Here is a 21,010-nt window from a genome sequence, read left to right as displayed (position 1 = left end):
GTCGCCCGTCTTCTCCCTCCCAGGTCCCCCCTCCGCCAACACCACCTGCCGGTTGAAGCCCGTCAGGTCAGGAGTGGGGCGCGCCCGGCCGGCCCCGCCAGCTTCCTGTGCTGTGTGCATAGTGCCTGAGCTGCGTCCTAATTGCAGTGTTCTCAACTCCTGTATGACATTTCTTGTCCACGGAAGACACAACCAGTGGGCAAGGCTGCTTCACTGCAGGAGAAGTGTGGTCCCCAGGGCAGAGCAGAGACCTGCAGTTCTGTGCTCAGCTAAGCTGGCCTCTGATCAGGAGGCCATGTCCCGTGGGGGCTGTCACATTTACAGCAGGAGTGGACCTCCAGCTCACTCAAATCCTTTAGTGGGACGGAGCCAAGTCCTGGGGAACCCCGCTGAGAATGACATGATTTGTAGGTAGTTGTAAACAGGTGGGCTTCACTGTAAAGAAAAAGATCCTCGTGCAGTGTGTGAAGTGGCCTGTCGGCTTGTTGTGTCCTCAGTGTAGAACACTGGTTGTGCCACAAACTGTCCACACTTCGTCCTCCTGAGGACCTACAGCCAAGGGAGTAATCTGTCGTATTTTACGGGTGAGACGTTGAGGCCTCAGAAGTCACTCGGTCATCCGGGCTGCCGTGGCTCTTCAGCACACGTGCCAGCCTTGTGCCTGGACAGGGCGCTGTCCAAGTGAGGCGTGGTGGGTGATGGCTGAGTGAACTGGTGAAGCATGGTTCGGTTCCAGGAGTCTGCTCCCTGCGCCCCACTCCTCCCTCAAAGTGAGTACTGCTGCTCCTGTAGAAAGGCCCCGGGCACGCGACACGCAGGTTGGGCTGCATTTATGTTTTCTGATATCATCACCGCGTCATGTGGCAGCAGCTCCTGCTGGTCTGGGTACCTGTGCAGATCCAGGCTGGGCGGCCTTCGAGCCTCGCTGGTCCCCATCTTGAGGTTCCGAGCACAGGTCCCTTGCTGGCTCCCGGGCTGCCCCTGAGACAGGCCTGCCATGTGCAGCAGTGAGGTGGGACCGCCATCAGCACCACGGCTCCCTCCTTCCTCCCTCCCTTCCTCCCCCTCCCCCATCCCAGGATACGTGCCAGGGCTCGGATCCCTGGTCGCTGGACTTCAGGATCCAGTTGGACCAGGTAACTAGTGGTCATCCCCTGGGAATCGCTCCTGCTGACCATGTCCCTGCCAGTCCTGGTAGGCCGTGGTGGGGCACGTTGGTCTTCCTGCCGGGCTGCTTTGTCCAGCATCTATTAGGGTGACTGAGGGTCAGAAGTTGATTTCCACTTCATTTTTGGTTTGATTGACTTGTATGCAGGTGAATAAATTATGAAAAGTGTTGGTGACCATACTTCATACTTCATTACTGGCTGAAAAACTTGTGGCTTCCTGGTCTGTCTTCCAACTTTTCCAGGAGCTTCTGGAGCTCTCTCTAAGGACTCCATTAAAACCAGCCTAAAGCCAGCAGGAGACCCAAGTAACCTGATAGCTCTCTGTACTTGCCACAGCCACCCAGGAAAGCTGCCCAGTGAACACGGTGTGTTCCACGTACACGCCAGTGATCAGGGTGTCGGTGCCATGATCCTGCTCCGCCACAGGCAGTGTGTCCTAAGGGTCCCGACTTTAGTCCCATTGCACGCAGGGATGGCTGTCACGTGCCTCTCAAATGCATTTGCGACTGACGGCTGGAATGGTGTGCCCACTTCCACGGCAGCCCACCGCGGCACACAGCAGCCTGTGGCAGCTCACGCCGACCTCCGGCTGCTCATGGCAGCCCAGCTCCAGGGAGAGCTGTTGTTCACAATCTAAGCTGTAGAGGGCGCAGCTCACTGGCCCATGTGGGAATCGAACCGGTGACCTCGGCGTTAGGAGCACGGCGCTCCAACCACCTGAGTCACCGGGCAGCCCCAGGTTTTCTTTGTTTTTTAAAGGTTTTTATTAAGGTATAGTATTACATAATTTTCAGGGGTACTCCATAGTTATTCAACATTTATACACCTGAAGAAGTGATCACCATGATGAGTCCAGCAACCATCTGACACCGTCCCACGCTGTCACAGTATTATTGACCAAATTCCCCACGCTGTATGTTACATCCCCACGATTGATTTGTTTTATACCTGGAAATTTGAACCTCTTATTCCCGTTCCCCTTTTCCTCCCCATTTTTAAATTTTCAATTACAGTTGACATTCAGTATTGTTGTATATTAATTTCAGGTGTACAGCATAGTGGTTAGACATTTATGTAATTTACATGGTTGAATTTTTCTGTTTTTCCTTCAATAGTGTTCTTGTCCCATGGCATTCTTTTTATACTGTAATCTTCTAAGAATTCACAGTCTCTCCATTTCTTAGTGATCTAAGTGTTTCAGTCATACCTCCCTTTTTTAAAATTTGGGGAGGACTTTATTTTGCATCTCTTGGCTTTTGCTGGTCTAAGGTTTTTCTGAGTTGTCACCTTCGTTCTGGACTGGCTCCTTTGCAGCTGTCCCCTGAGGTAGCTGTCACACAGCTACCTGTCAGCAGTGTTTATTTTGGGTTTTTTCCTTGGCATCTGGTGATTGCAGCTGCTCAGTGGGTGGGCTCGCTTGCTCTGGGCTATTGGTAGCTCTTCCTGGAGGGGTGCAGGTGGGAGACACTGCCTGTTGGCGGACGGGTCCTGGCCCCCTTCTCCAGCTGCAGCCTTGCCTCTCCTTTACTCACTGATTTCTGTCGAAATGGACTTGCCTCTCAAGTGTAGTGGGGGACAGATAAGGGGAGACTGCTCTGGTGGACCTCAAGAAAGAACTTCTCAAAACTGAGCTGTGGTCTGAAGCACTAGTGGTGTGGGTAGGTCTGCCTCGGGAGCCTGGAGCAGGGGTCATGATGTAGATGTTGGTGTGATGGCTGACATCAGCTGTAAGAGTGACATCTCATTGAACCATAGGATTTTAATGCTGGAAAATTGAGGCCCAGAGATTTTTAGTCTAACCTCTCATTTTGCAGATGAGAAATCTCTTCGAGATGCAAAGTGATGAGGCCCCGGCCCCCATCCCCGCCCTGCTTGATCAGTCCTCTTTTGAGTGGAAAATGTCATATTGTTACAGAAGTCATGAGTGGATGACATTGAGTGGCAAGTGAAGTAATTTCCTCCTCAGTGTTCTCCTTCCTCTGAGAGATTGTGGGTGGTCGTTGCTGACTGGGGAGGTCCTGTGTCTGGCTGGTGGGCTCCCGGCCGTGAACTTTTGCTGCCTTATAGTTCACTTTGATCTTTTTACCCCATTAGAGAGCTTTGTCTAAATCCTAATGGTTTCTAGTTTAATTGTTATGGAAGTGAACTCATGGAAGGTCCCATCTCATGTGTCAGCAGCTGCATCCTAACAGAGTAGGGGTTTTATCACTTGAAAGTGACCTTCTGTCGTATTTGATGAGGTAGCAGCACTCCCAGGTGCAGCTCAGAAGGAACAGGTAGAACTTGAAACTGAACAAAATCAGGGAGATAGAATTGAGGCCGAAAACGGCACTAATGTTGATTTTTAAAAACTGTAATTTTAAGAAAGTGGTCTAGGGGCCGGCACGGTGGCTCAGGTGGTTAGAGCTCCATGTTCCTAACTCCAAAGGCTGCCGGTTCGATTCCCACATGGGCCAGTGGGCTCTCAACCCAATCACAAGGTTGCCAGTTCGATTCCTCGAATCCCACAAGGGATGGTGGGCAGCGCCCCCTGCAACTAAGATTGAACATGGCACCTTGAGCTGAGCTGCCACTGAGCTCCCGGATGGCTCAGTTGGTTGGAGCGCATCCTCTCAACCACAAGGTTGCTGGTTCAACTCCCGCAAGGGATGGTGGGCTGCGCCCCCTGCAACTAGCAACGGCAACTGGACCTGGAGCCGAGCTGCGCCCTCCACAACTAAGACTGAAAGGACAGCAACTTGACTTGGAAAAAAAAGTCCTGGAAGTACACACTGTTCCCCAATAAAGTCCTGTTCCCCTTCCCCAATAAAATCTTTAAAAAAAAAAAAAAGCAAAAAAAACCCGAAAGTGGTCTAGCGTGTCCTCACCATCTGCTACTGTCATATGTGGATAAGGACGGTTGGGGTGTGTTGGGGGGGTGTTCTGGGTTTGAGCCAGTTGCTACGTTTAATTACAGACGTGGTCAGTATAAATGGCTTGTAAATGTGGGTGTGTTCCTGGGGCATTTCCACACACAGTGCATTCACGGGTGTGTTTGACCTTATTTCCCGTGCAGAAGGGAACACAGCTTGCTGGCATGGTTCTTGGTCCTAGAGGGGCCTCATCAGCACATCAGGGTGACGGGCGCTGGCCCCCAACAGGACCTCTCCCTGCTCCTGAGCTCTTTCCCAGGGTGTCTGGACTTCTGCTCCTGCATTGGCACCACCGTGCTGTCCTTCGCTGGTGTCTCAGCACTTGTCATGTGGGATGAGGCCATCTCTGTGCTCCCCGTGCACCCACGTGCTCCCCAGTCTTTTCTGCTATGCCCATATGTGGGCATGTTTTCAGTTCTCATGGAATGTATTGGTGTGGGTCCTGCTCCATGGTTCACCTTGGGAGGAGTTTGCTAAACTGTATTCCAAAGTGCTTGCACCGTTTCACATATCCAGCAAAAATATGTGAGGTTCCTTTCTCCACATCCTAACATCTGCTGGGTCTGTTTTTGTTTCGTTTTGCTTTTTGTTGCCACCCTGATGACTGTCAGGTGCTGTCTCACTGCTTTTGGTTTGCGTTTCCCTGATGACTGATGATGCTGAGTGTCTTTCATGTACTTACTGGCTACCTGTGTATCTTCTTTTTTTTCTTTCCCCTCCCGCCTCCCAGCCCCCCACTCCCCCACTCCAGTTCAAGCCGTTGTTTCTCAGTCTAATTGTGTAGGCCGCAGCTCCCTGGCCCATGCTGGTATTATGAGCCTTGTGCTCTCCCCAGCTGAGGAAGTCGGTCACCGGTCGTTGGTCAGCCGCTCATGGCAGCTCTCACTGGCTGCTGGCCATTCACACTGGCTGCCGCCCGCTCACGCTGGCTACCAGCCCGCTCATGGCAGCACACAGCAGCCCACGCCCACCTCTGGCTGCTCACGGCAGCCCAGCTCCAGGGAGAGCTGTTGTTCGCAATCTTAGCTGTAGAGGGCGCAGCTCACTGGCCCCTGTGGGAATCAAACTGGGACCTCAGTGCTCCAACTACCTGAGCCACCAGGCTGGCCCTTGTATATCTTCTTGGAGAAATGTCTATTCAAGTCCTTTGCCCATTTTAAAATTGGGTTGTTTGTCTTTTTATTGTTGAGTTATTATGTTCTTTTAAACTCTTGATCTTATTATACCTTTATTAGCTAAATATTCTGCAAATATTTTCTCACAGTTTGTGAATTATCATTTCACTTTCTTGAGAAATAGTGTCTTTTGAAGAACAAAAGTTAATTTTTATAAAGTTTAATATAGTTATTTATTATTCATATATCTCTCTCTGTTTTTGGTTGCTTGTGCTTTTGGTGTCATCTACAAAACCATTGCTTCTCCAATGTCATGAAGATTTACATGAGATGTACTTAGGTTGTGTTTTCTGTTTACTTTCACTGGGTCTTTGTTTCTTCATGTGGGTTCAGGTTACCATCTAGTCGCCTTTTATTTCTACCTGATTGGCTCCCTTAAGTATTCTTATAGGGCTTATGGGAGAACATACAGACCTGTGAAGGATGAATTCTCTCTAATGAATTGTCTGGGAATGCCTTAATTTTGCCTTCATTTTTTTTTTTTTTCTCAAGGATGGGGAATTTATTCAGATAACGTTTAAGGATTCATGTATGCTACATTAGGATAATAAGAATTAAAGGCAGAAATCTCACTTGGCCTTCATGTTTGAAGAATAGAGTTGTTGGATGCAGAATTCTTGGCTGACTGACTGTTCCCTTTATTTTAGCCTTGTGAATACTTCATCCCACTGCCTTTTAGCCTTCATGGTTTCTCATGACAAATTAGCTGTTACTCTTGAATATTTCTTGTGTGTGGCATGTTGCTTTCCTCTTCCTCCTTTCAAGATTCTCTCTTTGTCTTTGACCATTTTGACCCCTTGATTTTGATGCATCTAGCTAGGACTTAATTTCTTCGAGTATATTCTACTTGGAGTTCCTATTGCTTCTTGGATCTCTAGATTAATATTTTTGGCCAAATTTGGAAAGTTTTCACCCATGGTGGTTTAAAATATTTTCTGCTCTTTCTTCCTCTCCTTCTGTGACTCCCATTGTGCGTGTGGTGGTATGTTTAGTGACGTCCCTCAGGTCTCTGAAGCTCTGGGTTTGTGCTTCTTATATAAGGTTGAAATAATAAATAAAATTGAAATAAGAAATAAGGTTGAAATAAGAAAATATTCAGTCTCTTCCTCAGACTGAATAATCTTAATTGTCCTATCTTCCAGTTTGAAGATTCTTCTAACTGCCTAAATCTGCTTAGAAGAGACCCTCTAGTGGATTTTTAACTAATTTTTTCCTTTTGAATTTCAGACTTTGCCTTTGGTTCTTTAAAAAAATTATATCCATCACTCTATTGCTCTTCTCTCCTTACGAGTATTATTCACATACTTCCCTTTAGTTTGCACGTGGTTTTCTTCAGCTCTTTGAGCATATTTACAACAGCTGATCTATAGACTTTCCACTAAGTCCATGTCTGGGCTTCCTCGGGGACAGATTTTATTGATTGCCTTTTCCCTGGTGCATGGGCTGTCTTTTCTTGCTTCTTTGTGAGTCTTGTAATTTTTTGTTGAAAACTGGGCATTTTAAATAACAGTGTCACAACTCTGGAAATCAGAGATTCCCTTCTCCCCATGGTTTGTTGTTTGGGGACTTGATGTAATTGTTCTTGTTTGTTTAGTGACTTTTCTGAACTAACTCTCTGAAGTCCGTGTTTTTTATTGTGTGTGGCCAGTGACGTCTCTGCATGGGCAGCTTAGTGGTTGGCTAATGATTGGACAGAGATGACTGGTTGGAACCGGTAAATCTCTTTGTCAAGAGGCTCCATGTCCACATTGGGGCGTGCCTTTAACGCTTGGCCTTCCAGCACAGAATTCTGCCATAGCCTTCACCACCTGCTCATGCAGAGTGTGAGTCAGCCAGTGGTGAGAGCTTAGGGCCTTCGCATGCTTTCTCTGAGCATGTGCCCTCTACACTCCCAGGAATATTCCTTTACACTCCCAGGAATATTTCCAAGTGCTTCAGCATCCCCATGGACACGTTCCCCAGCTTTTCCTTTCATTTGCCTCCATTGTCATCCATGACCTCAGTCAGCTGCACAGTTAAAACACTTGCCTGTAATTGTTTTCAGCCCGCCCTGGAAAAAGGCTTTTCTGAGTCTGCTCAAAAACAGACAGCCTTGCAAGTGGGGTCTCCCTGGGAACTGTCATATAGTCAGATAATGGTAGTTTTTTGGAACGAAGCTTTGAAAGAGTTCCATCTCCATACACTCCCTCTGGTGGCTGCCAGGTGGCACCAGGAACGTGGGCTGCCGAGAGGCTGGAGAGTGAGGATGGGTCTAGGGCAAGTAAAATGTCACAAAGCTCGCGGTTCTGGCCAAGACACAGTTTTTTTTCTTGCATAAATGCTCCCTGGGTTCCTGCAAACCTTTGGTTAGTTTCCAGAGTTCAGAAAAAGTGGATAATTGACCATTTTTGCAGTGTTCTTGTTGCTGTTTTAGAAGTCCTTACTCTACCATTTTCACTAACCCCTTTGGATGAGGAATTTCTTGTGTAGTTTTGGTTTTCTGGAGTTCCTTGCTGCCTTTCTTCGTCTCTTGTCAAAGATAGTATGCTTTTGTCCTACCCTCAGAATTACCTAGGCTCTCCTCCATGCTTTGCATCGTGTAGCAGTCACTCTCTTCCTGAGGATCCCTCTCTTGAAAGCCCGCTCACTGCTAACTCCGCTCTGTCCTGTTTATTCCTGGTTCTGTGGTATGGCTTCCATCCTGGGACGTCTGTCACTGCACTAGGTTAAGATCCCTGCTTTGTGGATCCCTATTGGATCTTCCTCTTCCCCCCTACCCCCGGCTTTGTTGAGATATAACTGACGTATAACATTGTATTAGTTTAAGGTGTACAATGTTGTGAAATGATCACCACAATAGTTTAGTTATAAGTTTTTTCTTATGATGAGATCTTTTAAGATTTACTCTTTTAGCAACTTTCAAATATACAGTGCAGCATGGTTAAGTAAGTCACACCCCAGGGCTGACTCATCTTATGACCAGAAGTTTGTACCCTTGACTCCTTTCACCCAGGATCTTCCTCTGTTTGAGTTTTTATTCTCATTTTGTTGTAATATAGTCTCACGTAACTTGCTCAAAATGATATGTGGTAAATACAGAGTTCTCGAGTGTCTTAACCTGTAGCTATTTTAACCTTCCACTTGTTTCATAGTTTGGGTGTGTGTAGAAATTCTAACGAAAAAATCCTCCCCTCAGAAGGTTGAAGGCTCTTACACCCAGTGTTACTGATCCTACAGACTCGTCCATTCAGGTTCTTGGTAAGTAAACTTTTTTACTTCTCTTTGGAACTTTTCAGACCTTTTTAAAATGCTTGGTGCTATGAAATTTCACACGTTTGTATAATTCATCTTTCACTCTGCTTATCTCTCAGTGGGTCCTTTTTGTCTGAAGACACATTTTTCTTACGCCCTGGCAATTGTCTTGTCCCCGTCCTAGATTCCGGATGCCACATTCATTGCCTGGACTGGTCTTTGTCTCTACCTAGATTTCTTTGATTTTACCTTCCAGCTTTTATATGGAAAATTTTATTGCTGGCACTGCATTTTAAGTGTTTTTTTCCTGTCTGATTCTATTTTCATGTGTTTTCTGGCTCCACCGGTGCCCCATCTTCTCAGGTCTATTGAAGGTGCACACTGGAAACATTTCAGAATATCCTTCCTTCCTAGTTAGCTCTGCAGTTTTTGTTTCATTTTCTTTACCTCAGTCTGTCTTTTCATGTTGCTGGTTTTCTTCAGAGGACACACTCCTTAGTTCCCTATCAGGTTTTTTATCGACAAGTGTGTTTTCCTCATTCTTGTGAGTACAGGCCGGTGATGACTTTCTCTGTTCTGAGTCTGGGGTCTGCTCCTCCCGGCGCCGCTGAGAGCTGAGGGTCGCTGGGCCGGCCTTGCTTCGCTGCGTGTGGGAGCTGGGCACCCAACCGGGGCCCTCAGGCTGCTGGTCACTTTGTTTGGAGCACGGCCAGCAGTGGGTTCCCGTCCCTTTCATTGGCACAGCTGTCCCGAACTGACTCAGCTGCTCCCCCTCAGGGGCCTTCTGTGCCTGCTGTCAGCTGGAAGCCCCATGAGGCCGTCCCTGTACTGTCCTGGCCTTTTCTCCTCTGGCTGTGTTCCTGTCACCTCTGGGTCACAGAGGTCAGGAGACGGCCACCTGTTCCCAGAGCGTCTCCTGGTGTTGTGAACCGGACCGCCAGGAGTTATCCCCTAGCTGGCTTCGCCTTGGAGCGTTGGTCCTTCCCATGTTCAGCTTGCCCGCATTGGGAGTGACTGACTCCCGCACGGCTGGCTGGGAGAGTTGGGCTTGTTAAAAAGAGCTTGCTCTTGGTTGAGCCTCCGCCTGCTGGCCAGGCGTGTGCTGCACACCCCCGGCCGCAGCTGGGGACACTGGTTGGCCCACGATGGTCTGGATCCTGCGGGCGTGGGGGTGAAGCTGGGCTGTGGCCCTGGCCTTGCAGAACCAGCCAAGTAAACAGTTAATCCTCCCGGAAGCTGGGTGTGTGTGGAGCCTGTGTGGACGCAGTGACATGGTCACTTACTCTGGGCAGCAGTTTTGTCCCCTCCTCTCCTCCCTCACGTCACAGCTCAGGAGAGTCGTCTCCCCCATGTCCATCTTGCTTATGGGATATTTAAGGCATCACAGAATCAGGTGCCACTGACAAATGAAAGCTTGGATCTGAAAGTCCTGTGACTTAGAGGCTTTCTTTTCAAGCTGTTTGTAAGCATTTAATGAGCAAGTGGCCTCGGGCCGTTAGAAAGGCCAGGTCCCCCTGCGGTGGCCCTCGCTTCACACACACATTATGCAAATATTATTATGAAAAGACTTCTACGTTATAAAACACAAGGATTTCAGAATTTAAAAATAGGAAGTGAAACAAATAGAAATAGGAGTCCTGTGTGCTTTCCTTGTCCTGTTACTGACCCAGTGACTCGTGGGCACACCGGCTTCGGCGCCTGCGGCCAGGTCCACACAGGACAGAACCCGTGCCCAGCAGCCCCCCAGTGTGCTTACAGAGACCAGGGAGAGGGCACCGCAGCGCGAAGTCCCAGAGAAGGGACGGAGCTGGGCTTGTGGAGTGGGTTTCCCAGGGAGCTGACAGAACCGAGCACCCGGCTCCTAGGGAAGGCTGAGCCTCAGAGGCGGCCCGGGCTCCTGCAAGGTGGCAGGTGGGACGGGTGCCTGCCTGCCCCTGGGGCTTGGTCTCTGGGACTGCAGAGGGCCTTGTGGAAAAGCAGCACTGGCACATGTCTGCGTCCCGCATGTCAGCCAGTCTCGTTACTTAGTGTGACCCTGTGCCGATTTTCTTGTTCCGAATGCCTGGTGACTCGAGGATGTCTTGCGTCTTGTCCTGTGGTCCTTGGCCAGGTGCCTTGGGAACCATCATCCCCTCCCGTTTCAGAGCGTACCTAGGTCACCACCTTCACACATGAAATGATTCTCTTCTGCTCTGTCGCAGGTCTCAGTGGCCCTTGGCAGCAGCTCCATCCGGGTGGCCGTGATGGAGGAAAATGGGGAGCGTGTCCTGATGGAGGGGAAGTTCACCCACAAGGTCAACACCGAGGGCTCTGTCTGGAGCCTGGAGCCCGGGAAGTGCATTCTGGTGAGTGCAGGCGGATGGCAGACCCGGGGGAGGGGCTTGGCCCTGCGCTTGGGGACCCCAGCCCGTGAGCTGTGGAGACCTCGCTGTTTACAAGCCGAAGGTTCCATGTGTTCCTGATTTGATGACTGCTGGTGACGTGTGGGGCCGCGCAGCTGGGTGACACTGTGCTGTGGTGTGTGGAGAGTGTATGGAACAGCTGCCGAGCCCGTGCAGCCCCGGGGGCAGAGCGTGGCGCGAGGTCGCCAGGCCTGGCTGTGTCTCGCTGTAACACCGCAAGACCTCCACTCCCGATACTGTATTCGGTGGCAGGCCCTGTGCTGGGCACCCGGTGATTGTGGGCGGAAAGGGCCCCCAGATGTCCTCGCCAGACCCCGGGACCTGCGATGGGTCTTGGCTGCAGATGTGACAAGTGCAGGTGCTCTAATGGACAGCGCATCCTGGGTTACCCAGGTGGCTCGCAGTCAGGGATGAGTGTCGAGAAAGAGATGCAGATTTGAGACAGGAGATCTGAGGAATGAAGTGAAGTGGAGGCAGGGGTTGGGGACACGTGGCCACAGCGCTGTCCCCTGGAACCTCCGGAGGGAGCACGGCCCTGCGTCACTGTGGTCTGGGACTCTGGCCTCCAGACTGTGGGAACAGATGTCTTGTTTGAAGCCCCGCGTGCAGTGTTGTATAACGGCGGCCCCGGGACATGGTACAGGCCTCACCTGGCAGGGTCTGTGGGGGCCTGTGGGACAAGGGTGGTGACTCAGGTGGCTGTCACCTCCCCAGAGTCCTTGGTCCTTGGAACCTCTGCCGCTCACTCTCAGCCGCCCCTGCTGAGCTGTGGACCCGCGTCAGCCACGCCAAGCAGGCTTTCAGTGCCAGCAGGGGCGGCAGCTAAAACCGGGTTGCAGCTCTCCCCTCCCTCCCTCCCTCCCTCCCTCCCTCCCTCCCTCCCTCCTCCTTTCCTTCCTCTCACATGCGAGTGTGTTAAACGCGGCCTCCTGGTTCCCAGCCTCCCCCGTGTGCCTTCATGCCAGAACCTGCGTTGGCTTCCGTCCTTGTTGGTTCCTCCACACAAAGCTGGCACCCTCAGCTCGTGGACGCTCTCTGGTCAAGGTGAAGCTGGTCCCCACTGATGACAGGCTCACAGGTCACTTAGAATTGGCACGGTGGCCACAGACTGTCACAGGCCTTGGCCTGCCTGCAGCTCCCTCAGGAGCATGAGTTGCTGTCCAGGCTATGCCCCCATCCCCTGGATGGTTCCTTCAGATGATTTTCTTAAGTTACAGGCTGACTGTAGCCCTTGGCCATTGGCCACGGGCTATCCCCGAAGGTGCCACAACTCGGTGGTGTCACCAGCCCCCTGTGTGCCCGCCAGCCCTGAGCCTGTTCATTTTTCCACTCCTGCTGACTTGTGTGCCCCCTTCACTCGTTCCTGGCGGTTTTCTAGTGAGCATGTGCGTTTCTCTATGAGGCTCACTGTCTTTGTTCCCTCTCGCTGGTGGCCTGGAGGCCACTGGCCCTGGGAGGCATGTCCTGTATCACTTGCCACCTTCTTCACCAATGCAGGTTGGATGGTGTTAGCATGTTGATGACAGCCCAGAGCTCTGGGTGGAAGGGAGTCCCTGGCATGGAGCGAGCCCCTGGCCCTCGGTGCCCACGCCTCCGAGACCCTCACGTTTCTCACTGTGCCCAGACCCTTGGCATCGTCCCTAGCCCTGGGTCCCAGCAGGGAAGAGCACAAGTTTGGAATTATGAGGGTGGTCGCCCGAGGCAGCACATTCTAGAGTGTTGTAGAGAAGTGGCCCAGGGAACAGAAGGGATGTGCCGGAAGAAGCGTGGGCAGGCCGCTCTTGCAGACGGTGTGCGCCCTCCCCGTGCTGCCGTGGCCATTGGGACACCTCCTGCCTTCCAGCCTGGTTTGTCTGGCTCCTGCAGTGACCTAATGTTTAAGCTTAAGAAAAGAGTTGGCAACACCAAACACCGGCTTGCTCGTCCACTGCTGCCTTGGGTGCGTCCCGAGAGGCCAGTGGTCAGATGGGTCCACTCCATCCCCCCAGCATGGGTGGGGCTGAGCGGGTTCCCTGATCTTGTCCCCTCCACAAAGTACCACCCACGACTCACGCAGGTCCCCTTGGCCCAACCTGACCCCCGGGACACTGGCTCCTTGAATAGAAACGAGGCTCCATGACTTCCAGGACGGGGAGTCACCGGCTGGGGTATTCGTTCTCATTCATGTTGAGTTCAAAGTTTCCATGAGGACGTTCTGGGAAAACTTCAGTCAGCGGCCTGGGGATTCCCCCGAGAAACCGCATCTCCTCCTGGGACCAGATGAAAGGAGCCTGGAGGAAGGCAAAAGAAGGAGGGCGTGTGTCACCAGGTCCCTGAGCACCACATAATTAGGGACAGGCATGACGGATGGCCTACGAGATGCTAGGCATCCAGGCATCGGTGCTGAGGGTAATGGGCTCCGTCGCGGAGCAGCAGGCCCTTGCTGGCTAGTGCACGGCACCTGCTGGGGCCAGAAGCAGCGTTCCCCACCATCGCCGCTGGGGCGGATGGGATCGGGCAGGAACACCCCGTGGACGCCGCCAGGTGACATGTGCCTGCAGGTGGGCCACCCAGGAGGAGCGCAGCACCACCTGTGCAGGGTTATGTTGGGGTGCTTCCCTGAGTTTAATCGTGGAGGAAACACCGGACAAACCCCAAGGGCAGAACAGTCTGGAAAAACAAAACAATAGAAGACAGAGTCTGTAGAATGTTCCAGACGAAAGGGGACGGGACCACACACACACAGGCGGCCTGGACTGGCTTCTGAGTGGGAAGGAGGCGAGCACAGTCATTAAAGTGCTTCCGTGTCGTCGGGGGGCGGAGCTCATCGAGTATTAGGGGTGAAGGGCCGAGGTGGTTCAGAAACAATGCCGGCTTCGCACCGTGTGCTGCACACTCACGCGGTGACGTGTGCACAGACAGTAGAGTGAGGCTGTGTGGGTCTAGGGAAGGGGTGTTTGTGCTGGAACAAGTCTAGTGACTTAAAGTTTGGAATTACTCCAAATGAAATGTTTTCAAGAATGAGATTGCAAAACAAACAAACGCACGCAAGGATGCCCAACATCACGTGTTGAGATGTAAGTTAAGACCCTAGCGATGTGTCACTTGACGCTAGAAAGAGCCGACAGTACCAGGTGCTGGCACCACTGCAGGTGGGAGCGCGGAATGGCGACCAGGGTGACGGAGCCATGAGGTCAGACACGCCGAGCGTGGGCCCAGCTGGGCGCCGACCAAGCACCGTCTGCAGGCACGTGGCACGGGGTCAACCTCCCTGTCGGGAGCAGAGCGGGCACGCAAGGCTGCAGCCACATGATTCCATCAGCGACAGGCCATGTGGACAGGACCAGCAAGAAGGCAAATGAGCGTCCGGCAAGGGGGCAGGGTGCCTGGGAGGGGCCTGAGCGGCTTGAGGACGCCAGGATGTGCACACGCAGGGGTGGATGGGTGCACTGTGTGCAAACTGCCTCCACCGCCCGGCCTGGAAGAAGCCACAGCGTTAAAGAGCCCAAAGCAAATGTTAAACCATCAGCCGACTTCATCAGAATCGTCTCTAGACCGGGACCCTTGAGCTTCATTCCCAGGACGTTTCCCCCGTGTCCTCCGAGCATTGTGTCCACACTGTTCAGCCTGATGTGGTGTCCCCATGAGTGTCACCTGCGTCCCCGTGTCCTCCGTCCAGCCAGTAACCCTTTCCTCAGAGGGAGTCACCTCCCTGCCCTCCTGCACGACGGGTCTCATCCCGTCAGAGTGGGGCCAGTGCGAGGGGACCGCATGCCAAGACGCCCAGTGAGCCCAGCTGCTGGCCGCCGACCACGGCAGGATGCGGCCTGGGTGCCGCCCGTGTGGTCCTGGATCAGGTGCCCTTGGCACCAACTTCAGGCAAAGCCCCAGTGTTCTGCTCCTGTCCCCACCTCTGAGTTCTTCTGTACCCCGAGCCCCCTCCCCAGGCTGTGCCGTGAGACTGGGTTTGGGCACTCCCCCTGGCCGGGAGGTGAGCCATGTGTGGTGGTCGCAGGACTGGAGGAGCCTGGCTGGGACGAAAGCAGGAAGGCGCCTGGGCATCGGGGGCGGGGGGCTCACTATGGGCTGAGCGGGCGGTGCCCGGGTCCCAGGCCCTGAGTGGGTGGGAGACGGGTGCTGGGCTTGGAAGCAGTCAAGGTGGTCTGCTCTGCAGGGGCTGTTGGAAGGATGTTGAAAAAGGCACGCTTGGGGTTGAGCCCCGTGGCAGCTCGGGGAGACTGTGATGGGGACCAGGAGTGGGCGGCGGGTGGCTCAGAGGTCTGGTCAGAGTGGGCGGGGATCCTGGCGGCGGAATGGGTGTGGGGTGACACACAAGGGAGGATCCCCAGGCGCGCCCAGATTGTAGTCCTGGGGCGTCAGAGCCAGGGCTCCGTGCTGCGCACTGACCCGTGTCTGCCTGTGCCCAGGTGAGCCTGAACAAGGCGGGGGAGTACTGGTGGAGCGCCGTGCTGGAGGGCGAGGAGCCCATCGACATCGACCAGATCAACAAGGAGCGCTCCATGGCCACCGTGGACGAGGAGGAACACGCCGTCCTGGACAGGCTCACCTTCGACTACCACCAGAAGCTGCAGGGCAAGCCGCAGAGCCACGAGCTGGTATGGCTGGGGCTGCAGTGGAGTGGGGGCCTGTGTGGGGTCTGGACGGCCTGTGAGGGAGTGGGCAGAGTGTTGGGGGCATGGGGTACGATGGGGAACCTCGCTGCAGGGCAAGACTACCGGCTGGGTCCTGACGTGGGCAGCTCCAGCCTGGTCAGCTGGTCACAGCCGGGAGAGGGCAGTGGTTTCACACCTGGACAGAGAGGCGCCTGTGTACACAACCCCAGTTGCACGGCGTGGGTTTCCCGCTCGCAGGGGCCCTGCCCCAGGCCCAGCACAGGTCGGACCCCGAGGACCAATGAGCAGGAAATCCTTCTGAGTCTCTGTGGATCGTCAGAGGCCTGAGAAGTCCGTGTGGCCAGAGGGAGGCTGTGGTGTCAGCAGGAGGTCGGTGACAGGAGAGGAGGTTCTCGCCTGAGCAGCGCAGGGAAAGGACTAGTTGGATGAGTGCAGGTGTCTCCCATATCTGTGGGGGCACATTCCAGGACCCCAGTGATTGCCTGAAACCGTGGACAGTACTGCCCCTGTTCTGCTGCACATTCAGCTTCTCGCTTACAGGAAGCACCTTAGGGCTTCTCGTTGGCAGCTCTGACTCGCCAGCATCACGGCTCTTGCACTTTGGGGCCATTATTCAGTAAAATAATGAACAGAGGTACCGTGACAGTCGATCTGATCACCGAGACGGCTGCCACGTGACTGCCGGGCAGGGAGCGTGCAGTGTGGAGACGCTGGACAAAGGGACATTCACGTCCCGGGCAGGAGGGAGGACAGCTTGAGATTTCATCATGCTGCTGACAATGGCGCACGATTTCAAACTTACAAATCGTTTCTTTCTGGACTTTTTCATTTAACATTTTTGGACTACGGTTGACCACAAGTAACAAACCACAGAAGACAGAACCTCAGATGAGTGTACATGACTCGATTCTTCCTTCCATTTTAATAAGTGGACTCGGGGAAGAAAGGACTGCTTTGCTCAGCTTGATTTTGGGTTTCCCATGAGCCGCAGTGGGGGGAGTTGCTGGGCACTGTGATTTTGTTCCTCAAACACAGGACCCCCCACCCCTAACGCTGGTCCGATTCTTGGGGGTCTCGTGCGGCTCCTGCAGCCTGGCCGATGAGTGCCCTAGGCCCACCGCCTGGGGGCCTGCAGGGCTGGCCTCCCTGTCCTCACTGCACGCAGGTCGGGTCGCGTTGGCCGGGCTCCTCTCACAGTATGAGCTCCGGGCCCTAGCAGCTGGGGCTTGAACCGTGAGCTGGCTCCAGCCCCTGTCCTCCCTCCCTGTGTGTCTGAATCTTCTCTTGGTCCAGCTCCTTGACCCACCAGGGCTGACAGGACGGGGCTGGGTTGAGGTCGGGTGTCGGGAGGGCCTCGGCCTGAGTTTAGGCTGCGCCGCATTTGCCCATGGCCACTGGACGAAGAGCAGTCTCAGCGCAGGCCCGATGGGAACGGGCCTCGTGCAGCCATTGGGGGTGCCCGTCCAGAAGTGGGTGGGCACGGAGCCCTGAGGCCCATGCAGGGAGCAGGAGGCTCCTGATGCGGAAGGATGTGAAGAGGACCTGGGAAATGCTGTGCTTTGGGTGGAAGTCGTTCTGGAGGACTTGCCGTGCACGTGCCAACAGCATGCTGACCTGGCTGAGCTCGGCGCCCCGCAGACACGAGTCTAGGACGGGTGGTGCACGTGGCCCAGGATCCTGGGTGGCCAGGGATCTCCTGCCCTTGTTCCCTCGCTGGAGAGGTGACTCCGGTGGACTGTGCTGAGGGCCTGGCCCTGTGGCAGCACTGCTGCCTGGTCCTCATGGGCTTCTTGGGGATTCCAGAAGGAGCCTACACAAAGGTGGCCCCCCCGCCTGGCGGTCCACGTGGACTGTCCTCCCCACGGTCCGGGGGGCAGCATGGCCTGGGAGCAGATTTGGGTCTCAGAGGAGATAGCGGCAGGAGAGAAGCCACAGGCGTTGTGACACTTAGTGGCGCTGAGGGCTGCACAGCCACGGATGTTTCAACCAGAGTTCTGTTCCCTGGAGGAAAGTGGGCCCCCAGGGAAAGGAAATTGGGCCACGGGTCCGCCTCAGATGGGGGCTGTGGGGAGGTGGGCGGCCTGAGGAATAGGTGGTGGCGATGATGCTGCGTCGTTTCCTGAGGGGCAGGGGCAGGACCCGTGGGGTCACGGGTGAGGGCTGCCCTTAGAATGCGAGTGACAAGGGCAGTGCCACCCGGGGACGCTGCCTGCTGGGGCTGCGGCTGTGAGTGACAGCAAGTGTGCTCAGGTGGGGTGCAGAGTGGTGGCAGGCCCAGGAGGACGATGTAGATGGAGGCCTGGCCCTCGTCCCCCCTGCCGGACACCGGCCTCTGCTGGCAGCAGATCGCCATGGGTGTCGTCTGTGCCACGCGAGCCTGGTGATGCCTGGACCCTGCGTGCCCATCGCCTTTTGGACAGCGGGAACTTTCCCTGCATTCAGTGTGTGGGTCCTAGCCCTGCGCTGGCTCTCTCCCTCGTTTCTTGGGGTCACAAGGAGGGGTGTGGCTCCAGCTGGGGTGTTCACAGAGGAGGGAGCCTACAGCTCAGGGCAGTACCTCCCTTGGGTGCAGTGTCCTGCAGTCCCCTGGCACAGTCCACACTGCCCAGGCCTCTACTGCTCTGGAGACCGCATCTCCCCGACGGGCCACCCTGGCTCCGGGACTGGCGGCTCCACAGCGGGATCTCCTGAGGTCTCCCTCTGAGTCATGGCCCAGGTCACCCTGGATTATCTGAGTGTACAGGCCTCGATGCCACCAGCCTCCTCCCTGGGCCATTGGAGTTTGGGCAGAAATCCTGGGTGAGAAGGGACAGCAGCCCTGCCATGAAGGTGGCCTGAGCTTTGCTGGTGACAAGATGGAGGTGGGATCCATGCGGGGAGCCTGTGTCACGTGTCTGCAGTCACCCCAGGCGGGTCCTCTGGAGGAGGAAGGAGTCCTGCTCAGACGTGCAGGCCTGGTGATTGGGCTTAATCTCTGTGTTTTCTGTTGTAGAAAGTCCATGAGATGCTGAAGAAGGGGTGGGACGCTGAAGGCTCTCCCTTCCGAGGCCAGCGGTTCGACCCGGCCATGTTCAACATCTCCCCGGGGGCCGTGCAGTTCTAGTGACGAGGAGAGGACGCCCTCGCCGTGCCCCTCCTGCTGGGACTCGCTGTCTGGTGGCCTTCCCTTCCCTTCTTTCAAGGGCGAGCGGCCTCCCCTGCCCGGTGTCTGCAGACTGTTCCAGAGCAGGGTGGGCCGCACGGGGTGCCCAGGACACCCGTCCCAGCAGGCGCAGCGGGGGCCTGCTGCCCATCCGCCTGCCCGCCGTCATGTGTGCGCTGCTTGCTGTTCTTGTGCTGGGCGGCGGGGGTGGGTATGCACGGCGGGGCGACCCCTGGCGGTGGGGCCTCTCGGCCTGACCTTGCTGCGTGGTCACTGCAATCTCACTCGTTGGTAATGTCTAGTGTCATGGACCAGCCGAAACCAAGGTCCTCAGTGGTTCTGGATGTTGGGAGAAAGTCTTGTGGCCACAGGCACAGCAGGACCTCTGACCTCTGACCTGCAGCCCTGCCTCCGCCCCCAGCGCTTTCCTCTTCTCAGACCTGGTTGTTGTCAAAGTGAGCTGGGCTGGGTGCCCTCGGGAGACCACGTGCGCCGGCAGCCCCTGGGTCATTCATGGAGGAGCCCGACCACACCACGGCGCTCCCAGCTCTGCTCCCAGCTGGGGCCTGCAACCTGGGCACCCATGTCCACATGGCGCGGCCCGCTGGGCTGCAGAACGAGGAACCTGTATGGCAGATGGTCCTTCCAGAGGCTTCCACCTCCAGCTGCATGGGTGGGCTGGCTCATCATTGTCACGTAGGCAGGCTGCTCGCCAGCTGGCTTCCCTGGGTCCCTGGAAAGCTTTTGGTCACTGTGATGTCATCATGGGAGCATGGACACCAGGTGGCTGGTGAGCGCGTCACGAGGGGCACGCGCCACGTCTAGTCAGGCGTCACCGAGCTGGTCCTGGGCCTTTCGGGGACCCCTGTCAGGGCCCCAGGCCTCATGTGTGCATCTGGTCTCCTTGTCCCGTCCCTTTGGGGGTCTCCCAGAGTGGCAAGGTGGGGTGCGGTGCCTGACCTCAGCGATTTGGGAAAACTTCAAGAGCTGTGGACTCTGGTCAACCGTCTTTTTGCCCGATTTTATTTTAAGTGTCGTATCTCTGCCTGCCCCGCCGGCTGTGACAGTGGCTCAAAGGTCTCTGGGAATAGCCGGTGGTCTCGGTCACGCGCCTGATGACGCTGCCCTGGGGTCTCACGGGCACCGTCTGCCGGTCGCTGCCGCTGCTTCTGCCCTGTTTTCTCTCTGCAGACGCAGCAGCAACAGATTGGCCCCTGAGCTCCGCCCGAGGATAGCGGGCGCCCGCCTGCGAAGCCGCCCGTCTGCGTGTGGGTTTGCAATAAATCTGTATTTAAGCGCTCTGCGTCTGTGACTTGTGCTGCCGAGACGCTCTCCGTGGGGTCGTTCCCGAGTTCCTAAGTCCGTCCCTAGCTCCGCACGCTGGCGGAGCCCACAGCTCCCAGAGACGGCTGTAGCCGTAGGGCTGGTGTCCATCCCCAGCAGGCGAGCGCAGAGGCCTGACGCCTCCACCCAGGGCCTCTGCACCCCGTGGGGGAGGCACCATAGGGCCGGGCGGGCCACAGGACAGGAGGACGCGACCTGTTGGCTGCTCCTGCAGACCCTCCAGGAGCCAGAGCAAGCTTGGCGTCCTCGTCCCGACTCGCACTCGCCTCCACCAGACCTTCACTTGATGCAGTTACTGGAGACCCTGACAGACAGCCCGCTCTCCTGCACGGACCCCACCCCTGAAGGGACTGTCCTGGGCCTGCTCCCTTCCCGTCTCTAGGCAGGAGGGTGACCTGGCCACACCTTCAAAATGTTACTGTGGTCAATACACGTAACAGAACTCACCATCCTTGCCGCATTCAGGTGTCCAGCCTGGTGGCATTCGGCACGTTCACGCTGATATGCAGCCATCATCCCATCAGCCCCACACCTTTTTACTCCCAAGTGAAACACACAACCATTAAGGAGTTTTTCATTCTCTGCTGGCACTGAAAACAAGCTCTTACAGAAGTTGTGGGTTCTGGGCTCCCTCGGAAGGGTGGAGCCAGGCAGTGCTGGGTGCGTCATCACTGCGTGCTGTCACTGTGCGCTGCCCCCCATAGCTCCCCCGCTCTGGGTCGTGAGGGCGGCAGGAAGAGGGCACTGTGCGGCGTACCCCCAGCCAGCAGCAGCCAGCCTGGACTGACCAGCCTGGACTGGGGCTGGAGGCAGAGCTGGGAGCCACAGATCCCTGAGGGACAAAATAGCTGGCCTGGTGGTGTAGAGAAGGGTGGGGCGTCCTGGGAGAGGGGACAGGCCAGGAGGGGTCCAGGGGCAGGGAGGTGCATGGGGCACAGGGCCAGGTGAAGGGCGTGGACAGAGTGCTGGTCGCTGGAAGGAGAGAGGCCCTCTGGAGCTCTGTGATTTGGACCCTGCACAGC

General features: G+C 55.3%; 1 protein-coding gene across 1 annotated transcript in view; it reads left to right on the top strand.

Moving 5' to 3' along the window:
* The window catches only part of NUDCD3 (NudC domain containing 3), a 38,052-nt gene extending 18,109 nt beyond the window's left edge, over nt 1–19,943 (top strand). Inside the window, exons 4-6 of the mRNA XM_033088093.1 lie at nt 10,689–10,832; nt 15,296–15,484; nt 18,495–19,943. Coding sequence (XP_032943984.1) covers nt 10,689–10,832; nt 15,296–15,484; nt 18,495–18,605 — 444 coding nt within the window. The 3' untranslated portion in view covers nt 18,606–19,943. The remainder of the gene's footprint in view (nt 1–10,688; nt 10,833–15,295; nt 15,485–18,494) is intronic.
* Nucleotides 19,944–21,010: the final 1,067 nt, after the last annotated feature.

Source organism: Rhinolophus ferrumequinum, chromosome 20 (assembly GCF_004115265.2).
Source record: "Rhinolophus ferrumequinum isolate MPI-CBG mRhiFer1 chromosome 20, mRhiFer1_v1.p, whole genome shotgun sequence".
In the NCBI taxonomy this organism is placed as follows: domain Eukaryota; kingdom Metazoa; phylum Chordata; class Mammalia; order Chiroptera; family Rhinolophidae; genus Rhinolophus; species Rhinolophus ferrumequinum.
This window is presented reverse-complemented; position numbering and strand designations above follow the sequence as displayed.